This window comes from Neodiprion pinetum, chromosome 7 (assembly GCF_021155775.2).
Source record: "Neodiprion pinetum isolate iyNeoPine1 chromosome 7, iyNeoPine1.2, whole genome shotgun sequence".
Classification (NCBI taxonomy): Eukaryota; Metazoa; Arthropoda; class Insecta; order Hymenoptera; family Diprionidae; genus Neodiprion; species Neodiprion pinetum.
This window is the reverse complement of record NC_060238.1, coordinates 24,814,981-24,838,018: the sequence shown is the minus strand read 5'-3', so window position 1 is coordinate 24,838,018 and position 23,038 is coordinate 24,814,981. Positions and strand designations below refer to the sequence as shown.

The following is a 23,038-nucleotide window of genomic DNA, read 5'->3' as shown; positions in this document are numbered from 1 at the left end:
AAATGTGGCGGCATGGTTTTTTTTTTTACTTCAATCTTGCGTTAATATTTATACTCAATTCTTAGAACAAAGAATAATTTAGCGTTCAATCAGCGTAATTAATTAGTTGATCGAATTGGCTCATAACTTGTAATACCACCTTTCAACTTCGGTAGAGTGTTTCTCCGTACCTGTGATCATTTGTCGAGTCGAGAGTCAAGAGGGTGCAAATTACTGCCTGATACAACTTGTACCTTTCGAGCCAAAGTAAACTCGTTGGATATTAATCAGCTTATATACCTCGAAACTTACGGTTATGACGCGATTAGCGAGCGGTTTCGTCCTTTCGTCTGATTATATCACAGTGTCGCAGTATCAGATTCGTATTCTCTGCTAGAACCGACCTCGTACAAGTATTCGCATACCAGACTAGACTACTCTGTAGAATAATCCCTTGGTAAATAATATCAGCGTTGCTTTTGTTAAGGCTGAAAACCCTCCTGCAACCATTTAGAAACGAAATTTCGAACAAACTGAGAGAAGAGCAGGTCAGATCCGGGCTGCGTTTTCAACGAGGAGTAGTGAGCTGTCACGTTTCACCGTGACTTACATCCCTGGCTTTTCGAGATATAGCTACAACTGCACAGGTTACACAAACCTCCCAAGAACCAGCGCAGGACGTCGACTATAACCAACATTTTGAGCAATATTTCTAAGCAGCCGGAGGGTTGTTTGGCTTCTTCCGTTTTACTTCTCCGCCTCCTCTCCTTGCGGCCTGTAACGTTCCACCTACCTACCCATGTACTTACCTTATACCTCTTATATTACTCCGCGTATAAACGTAGACCATGATGTAACGCGCTGCGAACTTGGTGTGTACTAAACACTCGTGAGTGTGCGAAATGTCGCCAAAGTTGTGGGTTTAATATGACGTCGTACCTTATACTTGCGAAGCTTGCAACGGTTTAACCGCGTTCATATCAGACCTGCACTCTTGCTCCAAGGTAGACGCCGTACTCTCTTTCTCTCTCTCTCTCTCTCTCTCTCTCTCTCACTTTTACCGCAGGGTGAATGCGTTATTGGTTTGATCGAAGTTGTCTCCCCCTACCCTTATCACCAAGCGAATCAAGAATTTGATGGAAATTGGCGGTTGTAGCGAGCGAAACGAACGAGGGGCTTCGGCAGTAGCTGGAGCTTTGGAGTTTCGGTAGTCCGAAATGCCTGTTCAGAACCAAACCGAATACCGCCCTCCGCCCCTCCCGGAGTTGGGCGTCGAGGCGTCAATTTCCGGTAATTCGGAGCTTTTGATTAAAGCGCAAAATCACTTCCCCCGCCCACCTCTTCTTTCTCCTCTTTCTCCGCCGCGTCTCCGCGTGAAATTGAAGGTGCCGAATTTTAATTCACCTGCAGGAGATGAAAAATAATCGACAGACTGCGAGCTGCGGGACATGATTGATAGAATATTACACCAAGGGCTGCATGAGAAAAGTAACGTAAGACTTGTCTGGAGAACGATAAAACGCTACGATTAACTGCTAGTCCTTCGAGAGAAACGGGATTTATACATGAAAAAGTTGGAGCAGACGAGAGAAGAAAAATTAAAACAGCCCAAGTCGAGCAGCACTGTAAAGTCGTCTGCGGGGTTGGAGTCAAGTTGTGCGTACAAGTGCGACTTACTTGGAGTACAGAAGTGTGTAAGAACGGTAAGATTAGCGAAAGAAAAAATAACGACAGTGGGTTAAGGGTGATTCGATCGAAACTGTTCCAAACCAATTGTTCGATTTGCGTATTGATGAAATATTTTTAAGCATTTGAAATACTTTCCTGAGCTATTTCAAGTTCAGGTTCGATTCGTACAGTGACGACGAACGATAGGCACAAAGGTCAGTCACTCCTCCAGTGCGGCCCTTCATTAATTTACGTACCTTGACTGCCATGCTCTCGGTACGTGTGAGTAAATTGAATTATAATTTATAATAAAGAGAAACGTTGCCTCGGCTCCCTTTAAGTTCAACCCCAGCACAGTAGGTTATTTCTTCGCTGCAGGTACCAGTGGAGGAGGCGCGAGGTTGTAAACAACAGACCCAAGTCGAAGAGTTCCTTTGCCACTTTTAACGACCCCTCAACCGGCTCCGCTCCTCCTTAACGAACAAAGTTCGTATCGTTCCAGACCCTCCCCGGCCTCGCATTCACCATTCTCCATTCACCGTTCACCATCTAAACCCTGGTTATTAATCCACAAATTTAAACCCCGCTGTGCGTAAGTACCGCGTAAGCGATCCCCCCCCCCCCCCCCCCCACTATTTCTCTTTCTCTCTCTTTCTCATTACCTCCCGCGTGCAGCAATGTAGGTACACGTCAAACATTCAATATGCACTTAGGCACGTGCGTGTGTATGTACATCGGGGTGGCTAATTTTACAACTTCTTTTTTTTTCTTTTTTTTTTTCTTATTTCAAAGTGCTACTCGAAATATTTACGACAAATACTGGGAAAAAAAGAAAATTGTCGTTAAACTTGGAAGAAGTAGGAAAATATTTAGAGGTCGTTACCAATTATTGTAATAGTTTTTTTTTTTTTTATCTATTTTAGTTTATTTTAATTTTTTTTGTATCGCGGTTCAATTTTACGACAATCTTTGTTTCTCAGTATTTGTCACAAATGTTTCGAGTGGTGCCTTAAAAGGAAAGGAAAAAAAAGTTTAAAAACGAACATGTACAATGTACGTGTATTGTATATGTGGCAGCGGATGCCGGGATCTCTCCGCACGGACGGACATCGGTTCAAATTCGATTTAAATTGCAGGGTATCTGGTATATACCTATTGTCATGTTATACATATATGCATATACATATAGTAGGTTCCACGTTGAATCCGCATCGACGTGCCGCGGTTCGAATTCGGATGACAGCCCTTATCTGTTGGCTACCGGATGCGGATGATGCTTTTTTTTCCCCCCCTTTATTCAGATTTTATTTTCTTTTTTCTCCCTCTTTTCATCCAAATACCGTAAATGTTTTGAATACATACATACGTGAATCTGTCGTCGGCTTGTTGGAGAACTGCGGCGCAAGAGTCAGAAAGCTGCCACAGGTTGCAGTCGCCTTTCCTATCTAAACTCTGGTTTAATTAGAAATTTTGTTTAACTTTACGGTACGTTAGGCTTGCTGCTTCACACATGCCGTACACAGAAGGTTTAATTTCTCTGTAACGCGTTTGCAGCGTGCGGACGTTGAAAATTTAATTACTTACATGCTTTTGAAATTCTCAAATATATATACATATAGTACACTGTACAAGGGTGTCGGAATAAACGATCGGGGGATCTTTTTGCTGCTGGATTTGATCACGTATAAATTAAATTCAAGATGTAAAATTTGTCGATGTTTTTCTTTTCTCTTTCTTTTAAAGTACGGATTGAAAGAACGAAAAAAATCTCCTCCTCCACCCATGTCACGTTCCATTTGTTCTATTCGTTAAACCGTAATGAAATTTGTATTACGAGTTACAAAATCTGATCATTTTACAAAGCACACTAATCGAGGAATGGAAATGTGTACGTAGAGTGATTTCATTTCTGAAAGCTTGTCGTCAGTTGTTCAAAATTGATAAGAACGAGGAGGAACCTCTTTGAATAAAGTCAGGGGCCTGGCACGTTGGTGCTCTGCCAAATGAAAATGGGTGGTTTTAGGTATGTTTGAATACTCGAGACGACGAGGAGCGTGGATGCAGCTGAGCGAGGATGAGATTTGGAAAAGGTACACGACTATTCTCGTTCTCATTAAGCGATCGGAGGTCGGCCGTCAGTCGAGAGAGGAAAACGCGCCTTGCCTTGAGTTACCGTGGCGTGGGTGTCGCGTTATTGTTCGCTTTGTCTTGTATTCACGTGGCACTGCTGCTGCTTCTGTTTCTGTCTCGGAGTCGGGTAGCAGCTTTCATTAGGACGGGGGACATTGTTTCCTAACCACTCCATAAGGTATTACGATCCCTGAAATGTGCCGACCCGGGATATAAGCTTGAATTTATATTAGGGTGGTCCTTAAAAAGGTTATTTTTGAGTTTCGATCGGCTCGCTCTCAGAATCGGCATCACGTAATTTAAAAATAATTGTCGTAATTTTTTAAAATTTTTATCACGACTTTAATTCCTGCCCCAAAGAGGGTGGACATCAAATCTACCCAAGGGATTTTGATGAAATTTGGTTTAGAGGGGTTTTTTATGATCGCTGATTACGAATCTGAACTCAAACTTTGAAAATTCAAAGTGGTGGATCCAATATGGTGGACCCCAACTCGAAAGGCACTTGATATTGCCGTGTTAAATACACCGTTTTAAATTTTGTAATTTCGAGTTCATATTTATAATTAGCGATCTCAAAATTCCCCGATGATCGGGTTTTATCGAAATCAAATTAGTTTGGATTTCGCTGCACCATATTTGGGACACGGGTTAAAGTTGAGATGAAATGATGAAAAAATTAGGACATTATTTTTGAATTATTTGAAGCTGATTTGGGGGGCCCACCGATCGAAATTCAAAAATGTCCTTTTTAAGGACCACCCTAATATATATAATATGTATAACTTTTACGATAATGTTCAGGTGTAGTGGATTTTTTATACGAATGAATTAGGTGTAATTACCTGTTGCTGTTACAACTGATTTCCAATCTCATTCACGGTATCGATGATCGATGGAATAATTCTTTGACCGTTTTGTACCACCCCGCGCTCATTCTTCTTATACAACCCTCCCCTCTTGTGTTATTTTACAATCGCGAATCTTACGTGAGCTTCGCAATCCTTCAGACAACATTGCGACAGACACGTGAAAGTAATTCAAACGACGTTTCTGTCTTTCTTGTTTCAGATACACCCTCTTTCGCAATAACGAGACTACCCGGTTTTGGGATTCCGATCGTCGAGGGTATGTCGATCAGCCTGAAGTGCGAGGTGGATAGTAATCCGAGTAGCGTGCCCGTCTGGCAACGTGGTAAGTTCCGAATACGATCTATAAAAACATACCCACCGAAACGGTAAAGAAATACAGGGTTTGTACGCGCGGCGAAAAACCTGGACAACCGGGAAATGTCAGGGGATTTCGAAAATAATACTGGAATTTTGAGTTCATGGAAGAAGTAAACTCGTTTTTATACAAAGTGCTGTCGATCTTGAGAAATGAAAAAAAAAAAAAAAAATTGTACTTCAAAGTTTTATTTCGTCGCATCGCTTCATACATTTTACGCGTATAACTACTTCAGACCAAACCTTCTTTCGTTTCCTTTTCTTGCGTAAAATCGCAGGCTGTTGTTTGTAAATTGACAGTCAGACGGTAAGTCGTTTGCCAGGTAATATCGAAGGTGTTTGTATTAACGTGTAAAAAAAGAAGAAACAAAAAAAAATTGTCGTTAACGAGCGGCAATACTTCGTGAAAGATTACCGGACGAAATCATATTTTTAGACTGAAACACGCGAAAAATGTCCGGTGATTTCCAATTCGAAAAAGCGTGCGAACCCTGAATTATTACATGAATGGAAAAAAATGGCGAAGAAGAAACGTCGACGACGGACAAACGAGATCTCATCACACGTGCTAAAAAGTACGAGTATGTAGCAGGTACATGCAAGGGGTCGAATTGCGGTTGAGCAAGTCATAAAATCGACTCGTAAACTCTCGCACGAGCGGAGACTCGTTTAATAATACTTCTCTCCTTCTCTTTCTCTCCCTCTTTTTCACACACACTCTCTCTCTCTCTCTCCGGGGATTTAACTTATTCATGTATGCGCAATCTGTATATTACGGCACATATGGCGTGTCGAATTTTCGAACAGGATTTCATATACCAGCAGCAGCAGCAGCAGCAGCCTGCAGGCAGATGAAACTGTTTAATGATTTTCGAAGCATATTCAGTTTATATATTGGGGAAAATGAATTTTTGACACTGCTGATATTCGCGATCACTTTGTACCGAAACGTTGTTCTACGGTATAGTCGTGCAAGTTAATTATTGCGCGTGAAAATGGTGGTAAATAAAAAATAAAAAAAACAAAACATTTTTAGCCGCGTCGATGCCGGAGTGTAACATAAAACCATGCGAAATTGCCAACTCTGGTAAACTAAGTTAAAACCGATTACCTACGGAAATAAAATTTCTAAAAAAATAACAATAAATGAATAAAAAACCGATCAGCGCCAATTAATTTTATTCCCATTGGAATAAATTCCAACCGCGTGTACCGATATTGTAAAATATGATCGTGGCGAGCGAGGAGAAGAGAAGAGCGATCGGTCGATCGGTTCGCGTGTCGTACAAGTATAATATTTGATATCTGATATTTCACATATTCCGGAAGTATTAAATGTATTTACAAATATATACGGTAATACCCACATATAGATAAATACCGGAAATTATCCGTGCGTTGGTCTGGATCAATGAAATAAAATAATTCAATGCATGTATCGTTAGTAGGGTGAAAAGAAAAAGCTTAATAAAAGAAATAAAATAAAAATGTACAACTGGAGAGGAATTTGAAATCGAAGTATAAACGAAGAAGCCGAGAAAGAGGATCTTACAGGAGGATGAACGCGAAGCGAGGCTTTGAAAAATAATGTCATTCGTTTAGATTCACGTGAAAATCAATCAAACGTTGGTTACGTATACAAATATATATGTATGTATGTAGACGAACGTTGTTCAATATCGAAACGAGTTCTTACTCAGCCCGGTGATGTGAATACTCGTATCGTACCCGGGATCAAGTATAAGTTGTTTGTAGTTACGGTTTGACGATCGAGAGAGGAAATTTTCACCTTCGTTCGGTCACACTTGCGCCTGTATAACGTTACGCGTCTCTTGAGTCGATCAAATGGATTTTCTCGCGAAGAAGGGGGAAAGAGACTCTCCGCTACTCGGCTTCCACATAAAACACACCGGGGTCTGGGGGTGAGGTGTGCCATGGACATTAACCCAGATTCCTCCCCGACAAGGGAGGAAAAGCGGAGGGTAAAACCGACGCCGATACGCGTCCACTTGTCCCCGTAATATGGGAATTGTACGGGGGCGCGAGGCGAAAGCAACCCTGGTCTTTTTCACCCTCACGGTGTGACACGCCGCACCGTGTACACCAGAAAAAAGTATACTTCTTTATCTAGCGGCACTTATTTACCGCGGTTAATGGCACTTTACCATTGGCACCCGTTAAATTAGCTAACAACGAGAACGTTTCAACGCGTCGTTGTATAATGGAAGACCGACCGCAAGCTTTTTCGCAGAAGATTATTATATGTATCGCGTTACGGTGTCGCAGCTTCGTTGCGGTGAAAAATGTTGAAGAAAATTCACACCAATTTTTCTTTCTCTTTTCTATTTTTTTATTTTTTATTTTTTTTTTTAATCTCTGTATTCTCATCCCGTTTTTGCTTCTTTTCGTGGAGATTGAGGTATAGGTATAATAATAATAATAATAATAATAATAATAATAATAATAATAACAATAATAATAATAATGATGATGATGATGATGATAATACGCTTTTCTACCGTTCGAACAATCGGCTACAAACGAACCGAAAAAACGAGGTATTCATTCGGTGATCGCGGAGAGGAAGCAGGAATTTTTTTCTTCCTTTTTTATTTTTACTTTCTATTTTTTCTTATCTTATTAATACTCGTTCAACCGTTAAGGAACAAATTGTTCGCCAATCGTGCAGAATTTTCAACGCTGTATTATCGCGGTAAACAACATGTATGTATATCGTGTCGGGGGTACATACCGCGGTTCACGTATTGCGAAAGATAAATTGCCAAATTACGATTTACGTTGCAAGAGAATAAGAAAAAGAAAAAAGAGAGGCGAATAGGTACGAATAAAAATTGGATATTGAATGTAATGATCGAGTTCCGATTGTCGGCGGTAAAAGAAGCAAAGAAAGAAAGAAAGAAAGAAAGAAAGAAAGAAAGAAATGGGAGAAGTAAATTTCATTTATTTAAGGGAGGGAGAAAAACAGATGACGGATGATAGCAGTGATTCATACTGACTTCTTCCATTCATTGAACAGTCCGGCTATGAATAGGCTATCAAGATCGTTCGAACTTTGTTCAACCCACGAGGACGATTCGTTCCCCGGTCCTCGGTGTTAGGTCATCTATAATCTAGATATATATATATATATATATATATATATGTATATACGTGCATAGAACGAAGAGCGCGAGAGTATGAAAAGTGTATAATATTATAGGAATGGGACAGTGGAATAAAGAAATTCCTCAACAGGGTTGCAGGCAGCCGCCGTCGTTGTTATATACATACATATATATATATACATATATATATATATATATCGGGCTTGCGGATTGCCGGAGAGCCGCGGGGTAAAAAAAGGATATTAAAGTATTTTAATTGCACTGGATCTCGCTAGGGGTGAGGATTTATTTGAAACGAACCGTTTCGCTCTATGAATGGGGATTAAGTTGATCCCCCCCCCTCTCCGGACGGCCGCCGCGGCGGCGAGCTGATCCCTTTTCCCTTTTCCCTTCCTCGTTCCTCGAACCGCAAATCGCTGCAGATTCCGCTCTTCACTTTGCCGCTGCACCCGATATTTAATTGGATGTTTAATGGAACGGTTAACGCCGGTATATCAGAATGAAATAATATAATGTAACGCCGTTGTACGCCTCAACTTCTAGCGCCTTGTTTTTCTTTTTTTCCTTTTCTTCTTTTACTGACCTCTGCGAAATCGGAATTCAATATTGTCATATTATTATTATTACGGTGCAGGTTGGATTGTACATTTATACATATGTATATATATATATATCTCGATTCTTCATCGTGTATAGTCGGGTGATTTAATTTCACCGTTACCACCCTCGTTTATGGTAGGGGTATGTCGCTTCCCCGTCGCCGAGTCAATAAAGAAATTGAAAATACCCGGGTATAATACGGATATCCGCAAAGCTTATACCGCCTTACATAATACAATACTCTCGACTGGAAGGATGCGCGAGCATTCGCCTGTAATAAATAGAGACCAGCACATGTATATATATGCACGCGTACAAGGCTCGAGCCAAAAGTCGTTTCGTTCTTCCGATTCTTATTCCTCCTTTGAATTCGGCCCTCCGTTTGTTTCCTCGCCAAATTGCACCCGCCTCTACCGCTTTTACCTACTTTATCATTCTCATACTTTATACTTATTTTCTTCCGTCTTCCTGCGTATATGCTACGCGAAATAACGCACGATGTCGAGGGGGCGGAGTTCGCTCATCCGACTTTCCAAATCTAATCTTCGAAAACGTGTGACGTAATCGTAAACGATATTTATCGCTGGAGGGGTGACACAATTATGGTGGGGAACAAACGAGCAATAAATTTTGATTTTCTTCGGTTACCTTTCCTACTTCCTGTAACCGCTGTCGCTGTCGCTTGTTCTTTCGCTACCGCTTTCTTGCAACTCCACCATCGTTTACCTTCTTTGCTATCGACAAGTTAATTTAAAATTACAATCAGTGCTTGTCTGTCTGCCGAGTCACCGGCTTACCTAAGGCTTCTGCCTTTTCATTGTATCGTTACGAAGTTTCTAATATTTTCTATTCTCTTTCTGATCGTATTTATATTTCCTTGGTTGCATCGCGCGATTCCAGTTTTTGTGCGAATCATGGTACACGGCTTTTAGTTGCTTTTAGAGGCGGATGAGCTTAGAAGAGGATCAAAACACCAGGATATATTTATTATTTTATCGGTATTTGTTTCAGACGACGGTCCACCACCAGTCGAACAAACCGACGACGGGTGGTTGAACTTCACGAAGATAACGAGGGCGGAGAGCGGATGGTACAAATGCTACACCCGACATATGCTTGGGATTTTTACTAGCATAGGATACTTCCTGAACGTTCGCTGTGAGTACGCTTATTATTCGCCCCTATCAGGGAATTTTTTGAAGAGTTAACGGATTTTTTAAAAAGCCTTGTCATAAAATTGAGATGCTATTGTCGTGAGAATTTTTCTCATCTTCCTCTTCACGATCATGCCTGTCATGGTTTTAACGTGTCAATTTTATCCCTCTCATCTACGGTTAAAAATTTAAGACAACCTGATAAATATGAATACATCGTCATTTTTTTGGCCACGCATTATCTAGGTTTTAATAGCTTTTAGTGATTTCTCAACGAATCGCGAATTAAAATGTCAGGGAAAAACTGGAAAATGTTGGGGAATTTTGTGAGCGGAATTGACTGGCTACCCTGTATTAGCGATGTAACGAGTATTCGCATTCGCATCCGCATTTCCAAAACTCGTGCGCATATTTTGCGAATGTGACTTGTCGCAAATACTCAATATTTTATTCATCAAAATTGTGCGATGATAATATTAAATGAGACAAAAAAAAAAAACACACACGCACACATACACACATTAGTTTGATAACGAAGTTTTATTATAAAAATTTGATATCACGTTTGAATCATACTCTAACATAAAACTTAACTTGTTTCTATTATCAGTTTATCGTGAAACAATCAAACAAACATTCGGTTTGGTTCGGATCAGCTGGGAAATTTCCAGAATAAGATGGAAACTCGTCAGTCGCGATCAATTGTCGATTTTTTAGCCATAGAGAATGGCGCCAGATTTAAAAATTTCGCTGATAAATATTCGAATTCGCGATTACTTGAAAATTTACATTCGTTACGTCACTTGTGGATATCAAATGAAACGACGTTATACGTATATAAACTTGTCACGTATCCGATAATTCGTATCTGGAGAGGTGGTCGTGTAATTTCAGGGTCGGAGAGATTTTCTGATAATTAAATTCTGCTGGATGTGTTTTCGGCGTTTAGTACGCGTCTGTGTTTGCCTACGTGGCGAATTCGATGCATCACACGTCGAGATATTATCCACGGAACTTCAGGGGCGGAAGGAGCGCCGATAACACCGGCCGGAAACTGGCGAAGTTAAACGGAAATTACTCCCACCTTGTATTGCCAAATTTCCACATCCATACGTCGTAGTCACGCAGCTGTGTCGCGGGGTTTATCCCAGGGCAATTTTGCAGGAGGGCGAAATTATCGATTCACGAACACTCGTCGAGGCTGCGTGAAAACTGAACGATACGCATTAGGGTGGTTCTTATTTTGAAATTTTTTGAAAATTGATTAATACGCCCCCCGAATTCGTTTCGAATACATAAACAGGAGTCTCCACAAAATCACGGGTCTCTGATGTTTTTCCATTTATTTCGAATATTGTACAAATATTTGATCAATTTTCAGTACCTGCATGTATTTTATTGCGGGACTAGTTATTAGCGAAAACAATCTACAAATGTGAGAAATTAATCGGCTTTTATTGTACTATTTGATGAAATAGAATATATATACATATATACATATATCTGCATCGTCGATTGAATATTTTTTTGTCATTTGTTCACTGATGTTAAACTCGCAAAAAAGTCAATTTCTAATTGGGTATAGCCGACGTAGAATGCTCTGTAGAGGATGCTGATATTTTCATTGAATATCGGAATCATAGCTCACTGATTTCTTACGCTAATGGATTTTTTCTTTCTTTTTTGCAAACAATTTGTCCTCTGATGAAATATATGCTGGAACTGTAATAAAAACGTGTGTATTTTAAATCGCGAATTTTATTTATTTATCTATAACTGACCTGAAAGGTGGCAAAGACAAATTTCGAAAATATTCTGAAGTAAGAAACACTATAGTAAACGTATAGTTTATTCTTGACGAATCTATCGATCAATGCGTCGCGTCGTCTCAAGAAGAGAAAAGAATCGATTTTCCAAAAATATGTCACACTTGTGATGTTTTTTATACGGTTGTGATGGTTTTTTTTTTGACCTATTTCGTTCACCATGTAAATCTCTAGAGATCTCCGATGAAAATAAAAATTTTGGATTCAGATAAATCAGAATCGGATCGAGTACCATGATTTTTAAGGTTCTAACAGCAAAACCATGTTTCGAATTGTCGAAACCTTAGCTTGTGTTATTTGTATTTCCTCAGAATGACACGGTGGAGATGTTGTTTTATTCTTATACACTGTCATTGGTGCAAATGCCATTTTGTTGCTGATTTTTTCAGCGTTTTTTTTTTCTCTCTCTCTCTTTTCATGATGAGTAATCATTGGAATGAGAATAAGGTGAGAAATCAGGGTTTATCCTTGTTGTTGCAGACGACCCGGACACCGAGACTGAGGCCGAGGCGTTAAACGGTGAGGCTACGGACTCTCGTAAAATCGAGATACAGCTCGGGGGCGCCGTGACGCTCGAATGCGACGGTGGATGCTGGGGGCGAGGTCCCGGAATGGAGCCCGTTGGAGGACCCGGACCACTCGCCTTGAGCCGGGTCGTCTACCAGGAAGCGGGTGAGTATCGGTGCGTCGCCCCGGACCGGAAGATGCAGGATACCTGGCGCGCGCAACTGCCGTATCGTGTCAAAGTCACGGGTGAGTCTTGCCTTCTCTCTCTCTATCACTCTCTCTATTTACCACGTGCAATATCATTGAGTTGCTTCCTTTTCACTCAAATGTATAATGTGCGCTTATGCGTATACTGGCCGTTGAAGAAAATGTTTATGATCCTTGAGTTGAGTTTCAAGGAAAGAAGATCCTCAAAAGTTTCAATGCTCCAACTCGGTGAAGTATTTTCAATCCCACATTTATTCGTCTACCGTTTATGTTTATTTATTTTTTTTTTCTTCAATCGTTGTAAAATTCAAAAAGATGACGGTCTGATAACAAATAAAATCTCATTTTGTAAGAAGAAAAGAAAAAAAAAAAAAAAACATGTATCAGTAATAAAAACAATTACCGGGCACCCCTTAGCAGTCAGATAGAGAACATTGAAATTTTCGAGAATCTTCGTTTTTTGAAGGTTAACCAAAGATTTTTCAACTTGAAGTGTAAAATTTTTTTTTTCAACAGCCATTTTAGTATACAGGGTGTTTCCGAGTCAACGCCGCGGTATGTTGGATTGCCTACCACCGAGGGGGACAAACATCGGTAAAGCAGGCAGACGACTCATCTTATCAATTTAACGTTAGTTCGGGACGCGATCGCTGAAGGCTTCGGCAACGGTTGCTAACAAGGAAACAACTGCTTCGACAAATCCGCACAACTCGGCAATACGGGTACCTAGTTCCGGCTCACTCGCCAGGAATTTAAACGCATTACTTATCGATAACTCGGTAGGTCTGCGTTACCGATATTTTTTCCCCTCAGTGGTAGGCAACCCAAGACGCAACGGCGTTTACTCGGAAAGACACTGTGTACAGGTTACAGGTATATTTTACACCGGTGTACAGACATCGTGCTTCTTATTATTATTATTGTTATTGTTATTGTTGTTGTTGTTGTCGTTGTTATTATCGTTATTTTTATGACGCTGCGGCGCTTTGTCCTTTCTTTTATTACTAATGTTATCGCTGCTGTTACTATTGTCATACCTTTGAAATGGCAACATATTTGGGAATGGCTGAAAAGTCGCGTGGCGCCATTCTCGAATCGCCTGGACGACTGTTCGGTCATCGACGGATATTCCGGCGACGCGACGCCGCGGATACTCTACTAAAACCCTCGTCGCGTCCCCTGCGCCAACCCCAAAGCGACAGTTTCAATGAGGAAAATAATATATCCCCCACAGCACGTAAGCAGCAATATCGAACGTTGATTCGAAGCGACGACTCCTCTCGGTTCTAGGTGTTACATTTTATTCCGAAGCGAGAGACAAAATTATGTACCATGTACTCGTTCACTGTGATTGTGCTCGTTTGGTTATCCGCTCGTTCAAACAGACGCGAAATTCGGTCCCCCTGTATGCCCTTTGCGTCAACGTCGCGAGTCGGTGATTTTCTTAACGACACGTCGACTCACTCAAAGACTTGAACTTGGCATGGCATATCATAGCGGTTCTGGTTTGATTCTGGTTAGTAGGAAGGCGCGGGCATGAATATATATCGCGTTGGGTGGTTGGCGGTTCGTTGGTTGTAGGAAGTTCCTACTACCTGCCTCCTCCTTGTACGATACGTCGCGTTCCGTTCCCCGCGAATCTACGCCGGGGGCGGATGGTGAACCCTGGCTTTGAAGTTACCCTCGCCTTCGGCTGAATTAATCAGAACCACGCCGTCCCTCCGGGCCGTTTGTTGATCCAGATATACGTGTAATCGTACGCCTCCCGCGTACCGGGATTCACTCTTTGATTATGGGTTATACGGGCTTATCTTCTTCGTTTTATCATCCATATATATATATGTATATATGTATATTCACTCCGTCATGACCTAGACGCCTCATGGGTCACCACGAATTTGCAGAATGTCAGACGACCTGGCGAGATTTATTATATTCGTCGGGTTGACGGGGGGATTGGATCGTCTTCCAATTTTTTTTTTTTATTCATCCGTGGAAAAAAAAGTGCCATAACCAAATATCGAGTGAAAACTAGCTGAAAATACTTGAGTGTTTTTTCCAATTTTTCAAACTTTTTCTCAGCCAAGCCTGTAAAGGCACAATCTCAATCCCTGCAAAGTTTTTAAACAGAGATTTTTCTCTATCTTGGTGAAAGGATTGAGAATCTTGAAATAAAATTTGACGTAGGTCCGACACCAACTTAAAAATTATCTGAAACGTTTCCGACTTACGTTTGAATTTAAAACAAGTATGTAGCGTGAGAAAAAGCACTTGCTGAAGAAAAACGTAAGAGAGATAACGCGGTAACGAAAAATAAAAAATTTCAAAAACATCCCAAAAAGGTCGATAAAAATAGAATAGAAAATTTATAACAAAGGGCAAATTCCCGAAGATGATTTAAAAATTTGGAAAACACCGGTTCGTTGATTTGTCGAGATTGCCGTTACGTATTATATGCTATACGGGTGTAGCTAAGTAAGTCTGTATACCGACCTATGTATATGAGGCAGGTTCCATCCACCCTTGTAGCAATTTGCGAAAGGGAGAGAAAGAGAGAAAGAGGGAAAGAGGGGGGAGGTGTGGTGGTGGATCTCAGGCAACAAAGGGCTGATTAGGCGTGATTACGCGATCAAAGTGCAGGAAGGTAGGCAGACGGTGATGGTGAGGGTAGGTAATGGGGGTGAGCGCCGGAGAAATGGAGGGTGATAAAGAACGACGAGGAGAATTTTATACTCTCTTTCTTTTATCTCTCTCTCCCTCACTCTCACTCTCACTCTCACTCTCTTGGCCAATAGCTCCGGGCGTCGCGTGAATTTTTGAAAACTCGATTGCGTGCGGAATTCCTTCTAGTGTTAACGGAGATCAAAAGAAGCAGAAGAAAAAGACGAGGAAGAGAAAAGGGGGGCCTGATATGAACCCTGTGATTCTTCACCGCCGTCCGCTATGTATACATAGGTATATGCATATGTACATTAGACTGCATCGAAAAATCGACTGTTCTATTTTTTTTTTTTTTAATCAAGTCGAAAAAAGAATGCTGTCCAAGTTTCAGCTCTGAATATTAATATTTCGAGCCGCGTCATCGTCATTTTCTATTTCCCATTTGAATAACATCTTGGGAAATTTTTTATTTTTTTATTATTTTTTTTTTTTTTACTTTGGAAGTTTACAACTCGTCAACGCGTTAGCTTACCGATAAGACTAGAGCGTATTTTTTCAGGGAATTGAACGCTCTACAAAAACGGTCCCTTATCGTTTTATGATAAAGCTATTCTTTCAAATGTTATTCAAGGTCCTCTGTTGACCTTTGACGTTGAATAACTTTCGAAATAGTGGATTTATCATGAAATGATAGGTGAACTTTTTTCTTTTTTTTTTAGAGCGTTCAAAAGTCAAAGGTCAGTAAAGGACCTTGAATAACTTTCGAAAGAATAGATTCATCATAAAATGATAAGGGACCTTTTTTGCAGAGGGTTCGATTCCTTACAAAAATACGCTCTAGTCTTATCGGTAAGCTAATGCGTTGACGAGTTGTAAAATTCCAAAGTTGAAAATAGTTTGTCCCATGTTATTTAAATGGGAAATAAAGAATCGCAACGATGCAATTCTAAATATCAATATTAAAAGCCCGAACTCACACAGCATTCTTTTTCTTTTTTCTTTTTGGATGCCCTGGTTGATTTCGACGACGACTTATATATCTCGAAGTATCGGAAGTCCACGTATCTCAAAGGCAAAAAAGGGCTTAAAAGCTTCATTCTATAACCAATTCTGAACAAAAAAGACTGTAATCAATTTTCATTTGACGCAGGAATAAAGAAACGGCACAGATCCTACGAAATCGCGATAGTAAATTCGTGGAATTCATGTCGTTTCTTTGTTTCAGCGTCAAATGAAAATGTGTTGGAATGTTTTTGTCCAACCGTCTAATAATTACGACCTCAACCATAATAATAGTAATAACAATAAAGGAATCCTATGAGTATAATCGATGCCCGAAAATTATAAGCTAAATGATGAAATTTTGCGGGATGATGGTGTAAAAGTTTCATTGAATGAAATCGGGAAGAGCAAAAAAAAAAAAAAAAAAAAAATTTAATAAATAAATAAATAAATTAGCGCTTTTAATCCTAAAAGTTATCAATTTAACCAGCGAGGATTCGGAGGCGAAAAGATATGACGGAGGAGCTGCTGGAGGGATGAATTTTCGTCATAACGAATACGGAAATGACAAGAGTTTGGTAAAAGTTTAGGCACGCGTATAATTGCGATGGGTCTCCGGATGGTAGAAATTTTACGCACGAATTATATGGAAATCAATCCGCGAGTCATTTGCCCGATAATTTTTGATACGCAATATTTGGATACGATTTCGAGACGAGTTATACGCGAGTTATAAATTGTTGTCATTATCGTCGTATCTATACGTATATACATTATACATAGAGAGTTGAGATCATCCAGTCTTTCGGAGAAGAATTAGTTTTCAAAGTCTCGTGGAGAGGGACGATTATATAAACGCGCGAGTGACGTGCCGGGGGAATGGTGGAGAGAGGGGGGGGGGGGGGGAGAGTTATATTACAAAGTTTTAAAGGGGGAAAATTTTACCCCCCGATGGAATAATTTAAATTCAGAGGCTAGACGAGCAGCCGCTATTTTGCCTGTTTTATTCGTATATCATTATCGTTGTATTATTTGCAGTAAAAATGGCGAAAAATAATTGATTAATGACAAACTCGATTAATCTGCCGACTCGATTGTTATTTCTTAGAATTGATTTTCGTTGTTTGTCTTCGATGAACGATGCGATACAATATCAATTTTTGTGATCAAAGTATCGGTTATTATTAATCATTGTTTTACTTACGTAACGAGTGAAAGATAAATGAATATTTTCACCTGAAATTGAAAAATATTTTCAGTCAAATTTACAAATTATGAAAAAAAACTTCGCCGCTATTCGGACTACGTACCGAAATTTATCAAATTTTCGTTTCAAAAAAAAAAACAAAAAAAAAAAAAATTGTCAAACAATCGATTAATCGATTTATTTTTACCGATTCAACCGAGTCGTGTTCGATTATTTTCAGCTTAAAGCGGGCATCGCTGATTTGCGATTTATTTCCGTGTTCCTGCAGGCCTCTGGCTGTCACTTTACACGCTTCTGCATACTTCGGTCGAGTGACGCCGTGATAACGAGCCTCTGTGACGATTCGCGTCTGCAGCAGCTCCGCGGTCCAAGCATGAGCGATAAAACCCTGGCTCAATAAAACAGCCAACGAAATGCCGGCGTACCGGCATCCTTATTCTTCTTACAACCGCGGGGTTTAAGTAGGGCGTAAAATCTTTGAAGCAAACCCCTGAAAACCACGCGAGGTTTCTTCTCGCGTCTCAATCTCCGAAGCGCGAGGGGTAATTTTTTTTTGTTTTTGTTCTATTTTCCACTCCTGCACTCGCGAAGTAGACGAAATGCTTTTTCTGTTAATTAATACAGCAATCTGGGTACGGAAAATGGTTTTTCGATAATTGATGTGTAGAATTTTATGCCTATCGATTTTCCTGAATTTACATTTTTCTCGCACTCTTGACTGAAATGTTTAATTCACGTTGTGTCTGCGGTTTTCAATTGCTCGAGCAATTTTACACAGTTCTTTGTTTTTTTTTACTCGTGTAACAAACGTTAGGGAATATAAAATTCTTTTTTTTCACTCAGAGTTTCATTATCATTGACAACGTTATCAAGGGCAGTACCTGTAATGAGAGCATGATGGGTGATTACGTTTGGGGTTTAATACGAAAAAGTCTGTACGAAAATCGAGGAAGTACGAAGAGTATTGATTTTGAAACTTTGTTTATCAATTCATTTATGCTTGCGGTTTATTATTAATTATTACATTCGAATAAATTTGATTCAAATGCAAAATTCAAGTTTGTTCAGTCGTTATTTACAATAAATTTTTCAGAAGATACAAAAGTTTTCTCAAAATCCAAAATATCTTCCTGGTTTCTACAAAAACAAACTTTATCTAAGAAAACTGTTTTTTCATTCGTCAGTTACGTAGAAGAAATTGAAATTTGACACGTATAACCCAGACTCAAAATTCGTGCTAAGCAGTTAATACGATCAACGAATCCTCAAGCTACCGAAACTACAAAATTTATTGTTCAAAGTTTTAAAAATCTCCGATCTTTTCTTCTTCGAAAGAAAAAAAAAAAAAAAACAACCAGTCGTTTTCCTTGATTGTTGTCACTGTCGTCTTACTTACCGGACGAGATTCGACCTGCACCGTACACGTCTACCCGACTGCGTGATTTTCCCACGAGATTCACCCACCGTTTTCACCCTCGCGTAATTCACGTTGTGTGTGTATCGTCAAAAATAGCGAACGGCGAGGGAGGGGCGGGAGGGGGGGAGGGAGAGAAAATAGGAAGGAACGTAATCATCGGACACCCCGAGGGACGGGGATGAGGAGGAGGAGGAGGACTAGTAAACGCCTCTCTCCCCCCACTTTTTCCCCATTTCCCTCCACCGTTGCCCCTTGAACTCCGGGTCTACCCTGGGATTACCTTTTTTGTCATTCTCGTCACGCGCACCCCGCACGTCGCTCACCCTCCGCAACTCGACAGCATCCGAGGAGCGAGGGCGGCCGGGGGCTATTTCGGGCCCCCGATGGGACCGGAAGAGGATCGATACCCGATTAATTTCAACCGAAATTACACGGACTGCTGGCCCGTTATAATAACATTAGATATCTGGGCTGGGACAAACGCTTAATTACCAACGTCATTCGGGCAGAATTTCTCAATCCTCCTCCTCCTCCTCCTCCTCCTCCTCCTCCTCCTCCTCGGTCCTCTCTATACCCTTCTTCTACAAATTTTAAACCAAAACTCCGATTCCTCGATCGTGGACAGAATATTCCTCAACCCCGATCGAGTTATTCCGTTTCTTCTTTCTTCCCCTTTTCTTATTCTCTCACTCTCTGTAATTATTATTTTTGTTACATCCATCCATACTTTTGATCAGTATTGCTTTATAATGCGTTACGCTTTGTTCCGTAATTTTGATTTAGCTATTTTTTTCCCTCTATTATTATTATTATTTAAATTAATTAGTTTTAGGTTATTATTGATTTTTTTTTTTTTTTTTTTTTACACTTATGCCTGTGACCTTCAGGGAGTTACACTCCAGGATCAAGTAAATATAATTTCTCTCTCTGTTTCTTCGTAACTGATTTATTATCATTGATCCTGATTATTCTCCTTGTTATATATAACGATTGTTGGTAATTATTGGCGTTATCGTTTTCATTTGGGGTTTTCGGTACTTCGTTGTAGGTGTTGAAAATCTACTCTCCGAGTTGTAGGCTAAATATAACTGTATACGAGCACGAGATCTCAACATTTTTAACGAAACACCGAAATATCAAAGACGTTGATATTTTTAGTCATAAAATCAACGAATAAGAAAATACGTGATTTGACCTAACGTCATGGAATGCACGTCAAGATATTCATTCAAGAGTTTAAACAAGTATCTTAATAGTTTTCGAAATATATCAGGTATAGGAATTCAAATTTGTTTTTCCCGTTTCTCTTCTGAAATTTCGTTTTTTTTTGTTTCGAGAATAATAGAACATAGGTACCGATTAAAAAAAATTCTTGCCGGAAAATTGGTATGAAATTTTGGAAGCCGTACACAGAGCTCCTCAGTTTTTATACCGCTGAGATCAATTGAAGATGCCACTTGATAATTTGTTGTTTTATTACCCGCGATTAGGTACGCAGTACGAACTTGGGGCGACTCGCAAGTTTTCATTCGGCTTCTCGCAGCGTAATTATTGTTCTTAAAAAGGTGCCCACGCTTCGGCCAACTGTGGGCGGTTTCCCACTGATCCATGTATTAAAGGCGCGGCGGGGGATCGTTTAATTGATAAGAAAGGGTTCACCAACGGCGCTCGCGAGGCTAGGCCGGTGTGGTTTCCGGTGAACCGTGCTTGCGGAAGCTTCTTGCCGGGCATAAGAAACAGATTAATCAGCCCTTCCTCTCGCACGTCTGTTCTGTGCCCGTTGCTGCATCCCCAAAACCCCGGCGGGTAAAACCTTCTTCCAGTTTCTTCTTCGCCGCAACGTCACTCGACGATTAAGAGGAGGGGCGAGGTGGTGAAGAATATCGAACGACGCTCGGAATATTAGATATGCACGCTGCGACCCGGTGCTCGTAAATCAATTTGTATCCCCAGTTTCCGACGTAGAAACGCGTTCGTATAATTCACGCTTAGTAAAAACACGTGGCTTCTCTAGTTCCCTCCTCCATCTTTATTCTTTATTCATTTATTCATTTATTTATTTATTTATTTATAAATCAATTTCTTTTCTTTCCTTTTTTTTTTCTCCTCGCTTTGCGCCACATCGTTTCTCAAATATGCGGAAGAAAATATAACACTGTCGGGTGAATTTGAAGATTTAGGGATAAAAAAGCAGTGAAAAAAAATTTCACACGTAGTTTAAGGAAACTGAAACGTTTCCTCTTACACGTGAGATCAAAGATCCAGGAGAAGGAGAAACGAAGGAAAGGAAAGGAAGAAGAAGAAGAAGAAGAAGAAGAACCGACTACCGAATCTGTAACACGGTATATTCTCCCCGTGACGCGGTTCGTGGTAATAATGTAATTATCTAACCGGTTCGTAAATGTAATTTGGACAGGTGTATTTGCGGTGAAAACAAGGAGAAAATTAAACACGCGGCGGAGGGTCGAGAGTGAAAAAGAGAGAATAGAGAAGTGGGGTTGGTGAGGTGAGGTGAGGTGGAGGGGATGGAAAAAGAGAAGCTCGAGTTAACGGGGCTTTCGGGATAATTTTGGGGAAGAAGGATGCCAGAGGGAAATGAACGATATGTTTTTCTTTTCTTACTTCCTTGGACTTGCTTGCTTTTAATGATCAAGCGTACAAATTAACGTTTTGAAATTATTCGCTTCGATATTTCGCGTGTTAAATGAATACCATTTCGATAATGGGGTATGAACGAAATCGAGCGTCGGCAGTTTTTTTTTTTTTTTCTTCTCTCGCGCGATAATTACACGCAGCTTGCGTGATAACCCAACTTACCGCACGGAATATAATGAGAAAATGGGGCAAAGTGTAACTTCCGAAAGCGCCTAATCTCGTATTACTTTGTGGCGAAATTTGAAGTAAAGAGAACAAACTTTGTGAAAACAACAAAGTTCCAAAGATTCAAGTTACGGCAGAGAAAAGTTCCGAAAAACAAAGTTTCGATAGAGTGATATTCCAAAAAATAAAATGTACTTAACACAGCGTAGTTTACTTAACGAGTCGGTGTGAAAAATCAGAATGACCAGGATTCTTGAAGTAAAGATAACGAAAATTCAAAAGAAAGAAAGCTCAAGGTGATGAAAATCTTGGATCATTCGGAATTTCGATGTTTCAGATTTCAAAAATTTTCTCACTTTCGCCCATTCGAAACTTTGACATTTCGTCAAAGTTCGACAACTTTACTTTAAATTTCGCCGACTAAGAATCCCCGAAATTGGTCGCTTTCGGAACTTTTCAAAAAGAAAAAGCTTCGAACCAGTCGCCGTGTCGCTCGGATCTTCGTTTGCCCGACGCAAGCGGCGTGACTTACGGTTTGAAATTCGTTAGGCAGTTCAATATCGCTCGAGATATAAGCGTGTAAAGAAGAGCCGGTCGTAAACCTTGGATAAAAATAAGGACTCCTCGCAGGAGCTGGTTCCAGGTCGTCGTGGCGATCGCTTTCATATCGTCCGCGCATCTCGCTAAAAGGCAGAAAGTCATAAGAGGAAGGAAAGGATCGCGGATGCAGGCTACGGGAAATATCCCATACTTTGAAGAGCATCGCCTGCGGTGCATACGTGCAGTGTACCTCGACAATTTACATCCCCTCCCATCCGCTTCTCATTCTCCTTATTCTCCTCCTCCTCCTCCTCCTCCTCCTCTTCCTTATCCGCGACTCACGACCATCCCCGCCTACCTACATACACCGATGCAGTTTTATGCAAATTTTAAACATGAGTTTCCCGGTTGAGGACCCACCTTCAAACTCGAAACGGATCCTACCCAGCATCCACCACCGTCACCCCCAATGCCCGCCGTTTTGCTGCTCGCTTCTCGGCTCGGTTCCTCTTCTCCTCGTCTTCTTCTTCTTCTTCTTCTTCTTCTTCTTCTTAGCTGAATCTTCGGTTAAAACCACCGTCGCCCTACCGAAACCCCGGGTGACACAACCGTCGGTTTTGATCACCCTCTGCACCCTCGCACAGACCGCAAAGTGTTTCACCGCGAACAGTTTCAGACACGCCATTTTACAGTTTCCTGTTCAAATTCGCCTCCACTTTATTCCCTTGATCTTACATCTTATCGAGATAATATCATTCCTCTATCATTCAATAATCAATCACTCACCAATGCTGGCAGGGATATAATAGAAAAAGAAAAAAAGAGAAGAAGCAATTGTACGGATTATGCAAATTTTTTCACCAGCACCTCTAAATTTCTCAAGTTTTGTTTCGAGTTTTTTTATTTATAGAATGGTTTATACGTTGTAAAAATATTTGAAAATTCTTCACAAATGCAGTGAGGAAATCC

General features: G+C 40.5%; 1 protein-coding gene across 3 annotated transcripts in view; it reads left to right on the top strand.

The window, feature by feature from the left end:
• The window catches only part of tei (teiresias), a 169,705-nt gene that overhangs the window by 115,449 nt on the left and 31,218 nt on the right, over positions 1–23,038 (top strand). For all 3 annotated transcript variants that reach the window (XM_046634042.2, XM_046634043.2, XM_046634041.2), the window contains exons 6-8: positions 4,849–4,971; positions 9,740–9,886; positions 12,189–12,461. In XM_046634042.2, the coding sequence (XP_046489998.1) occupies positions 4,849–4,971; positions 9,740–9,886; positions 12,189–12,461 (543 nt within the window). The remainder of the gene's footprint in view (positions 1–4,848; positions 4,972–9,739; positions 9,887–12,188; positions 12,462–23,038) is intronic.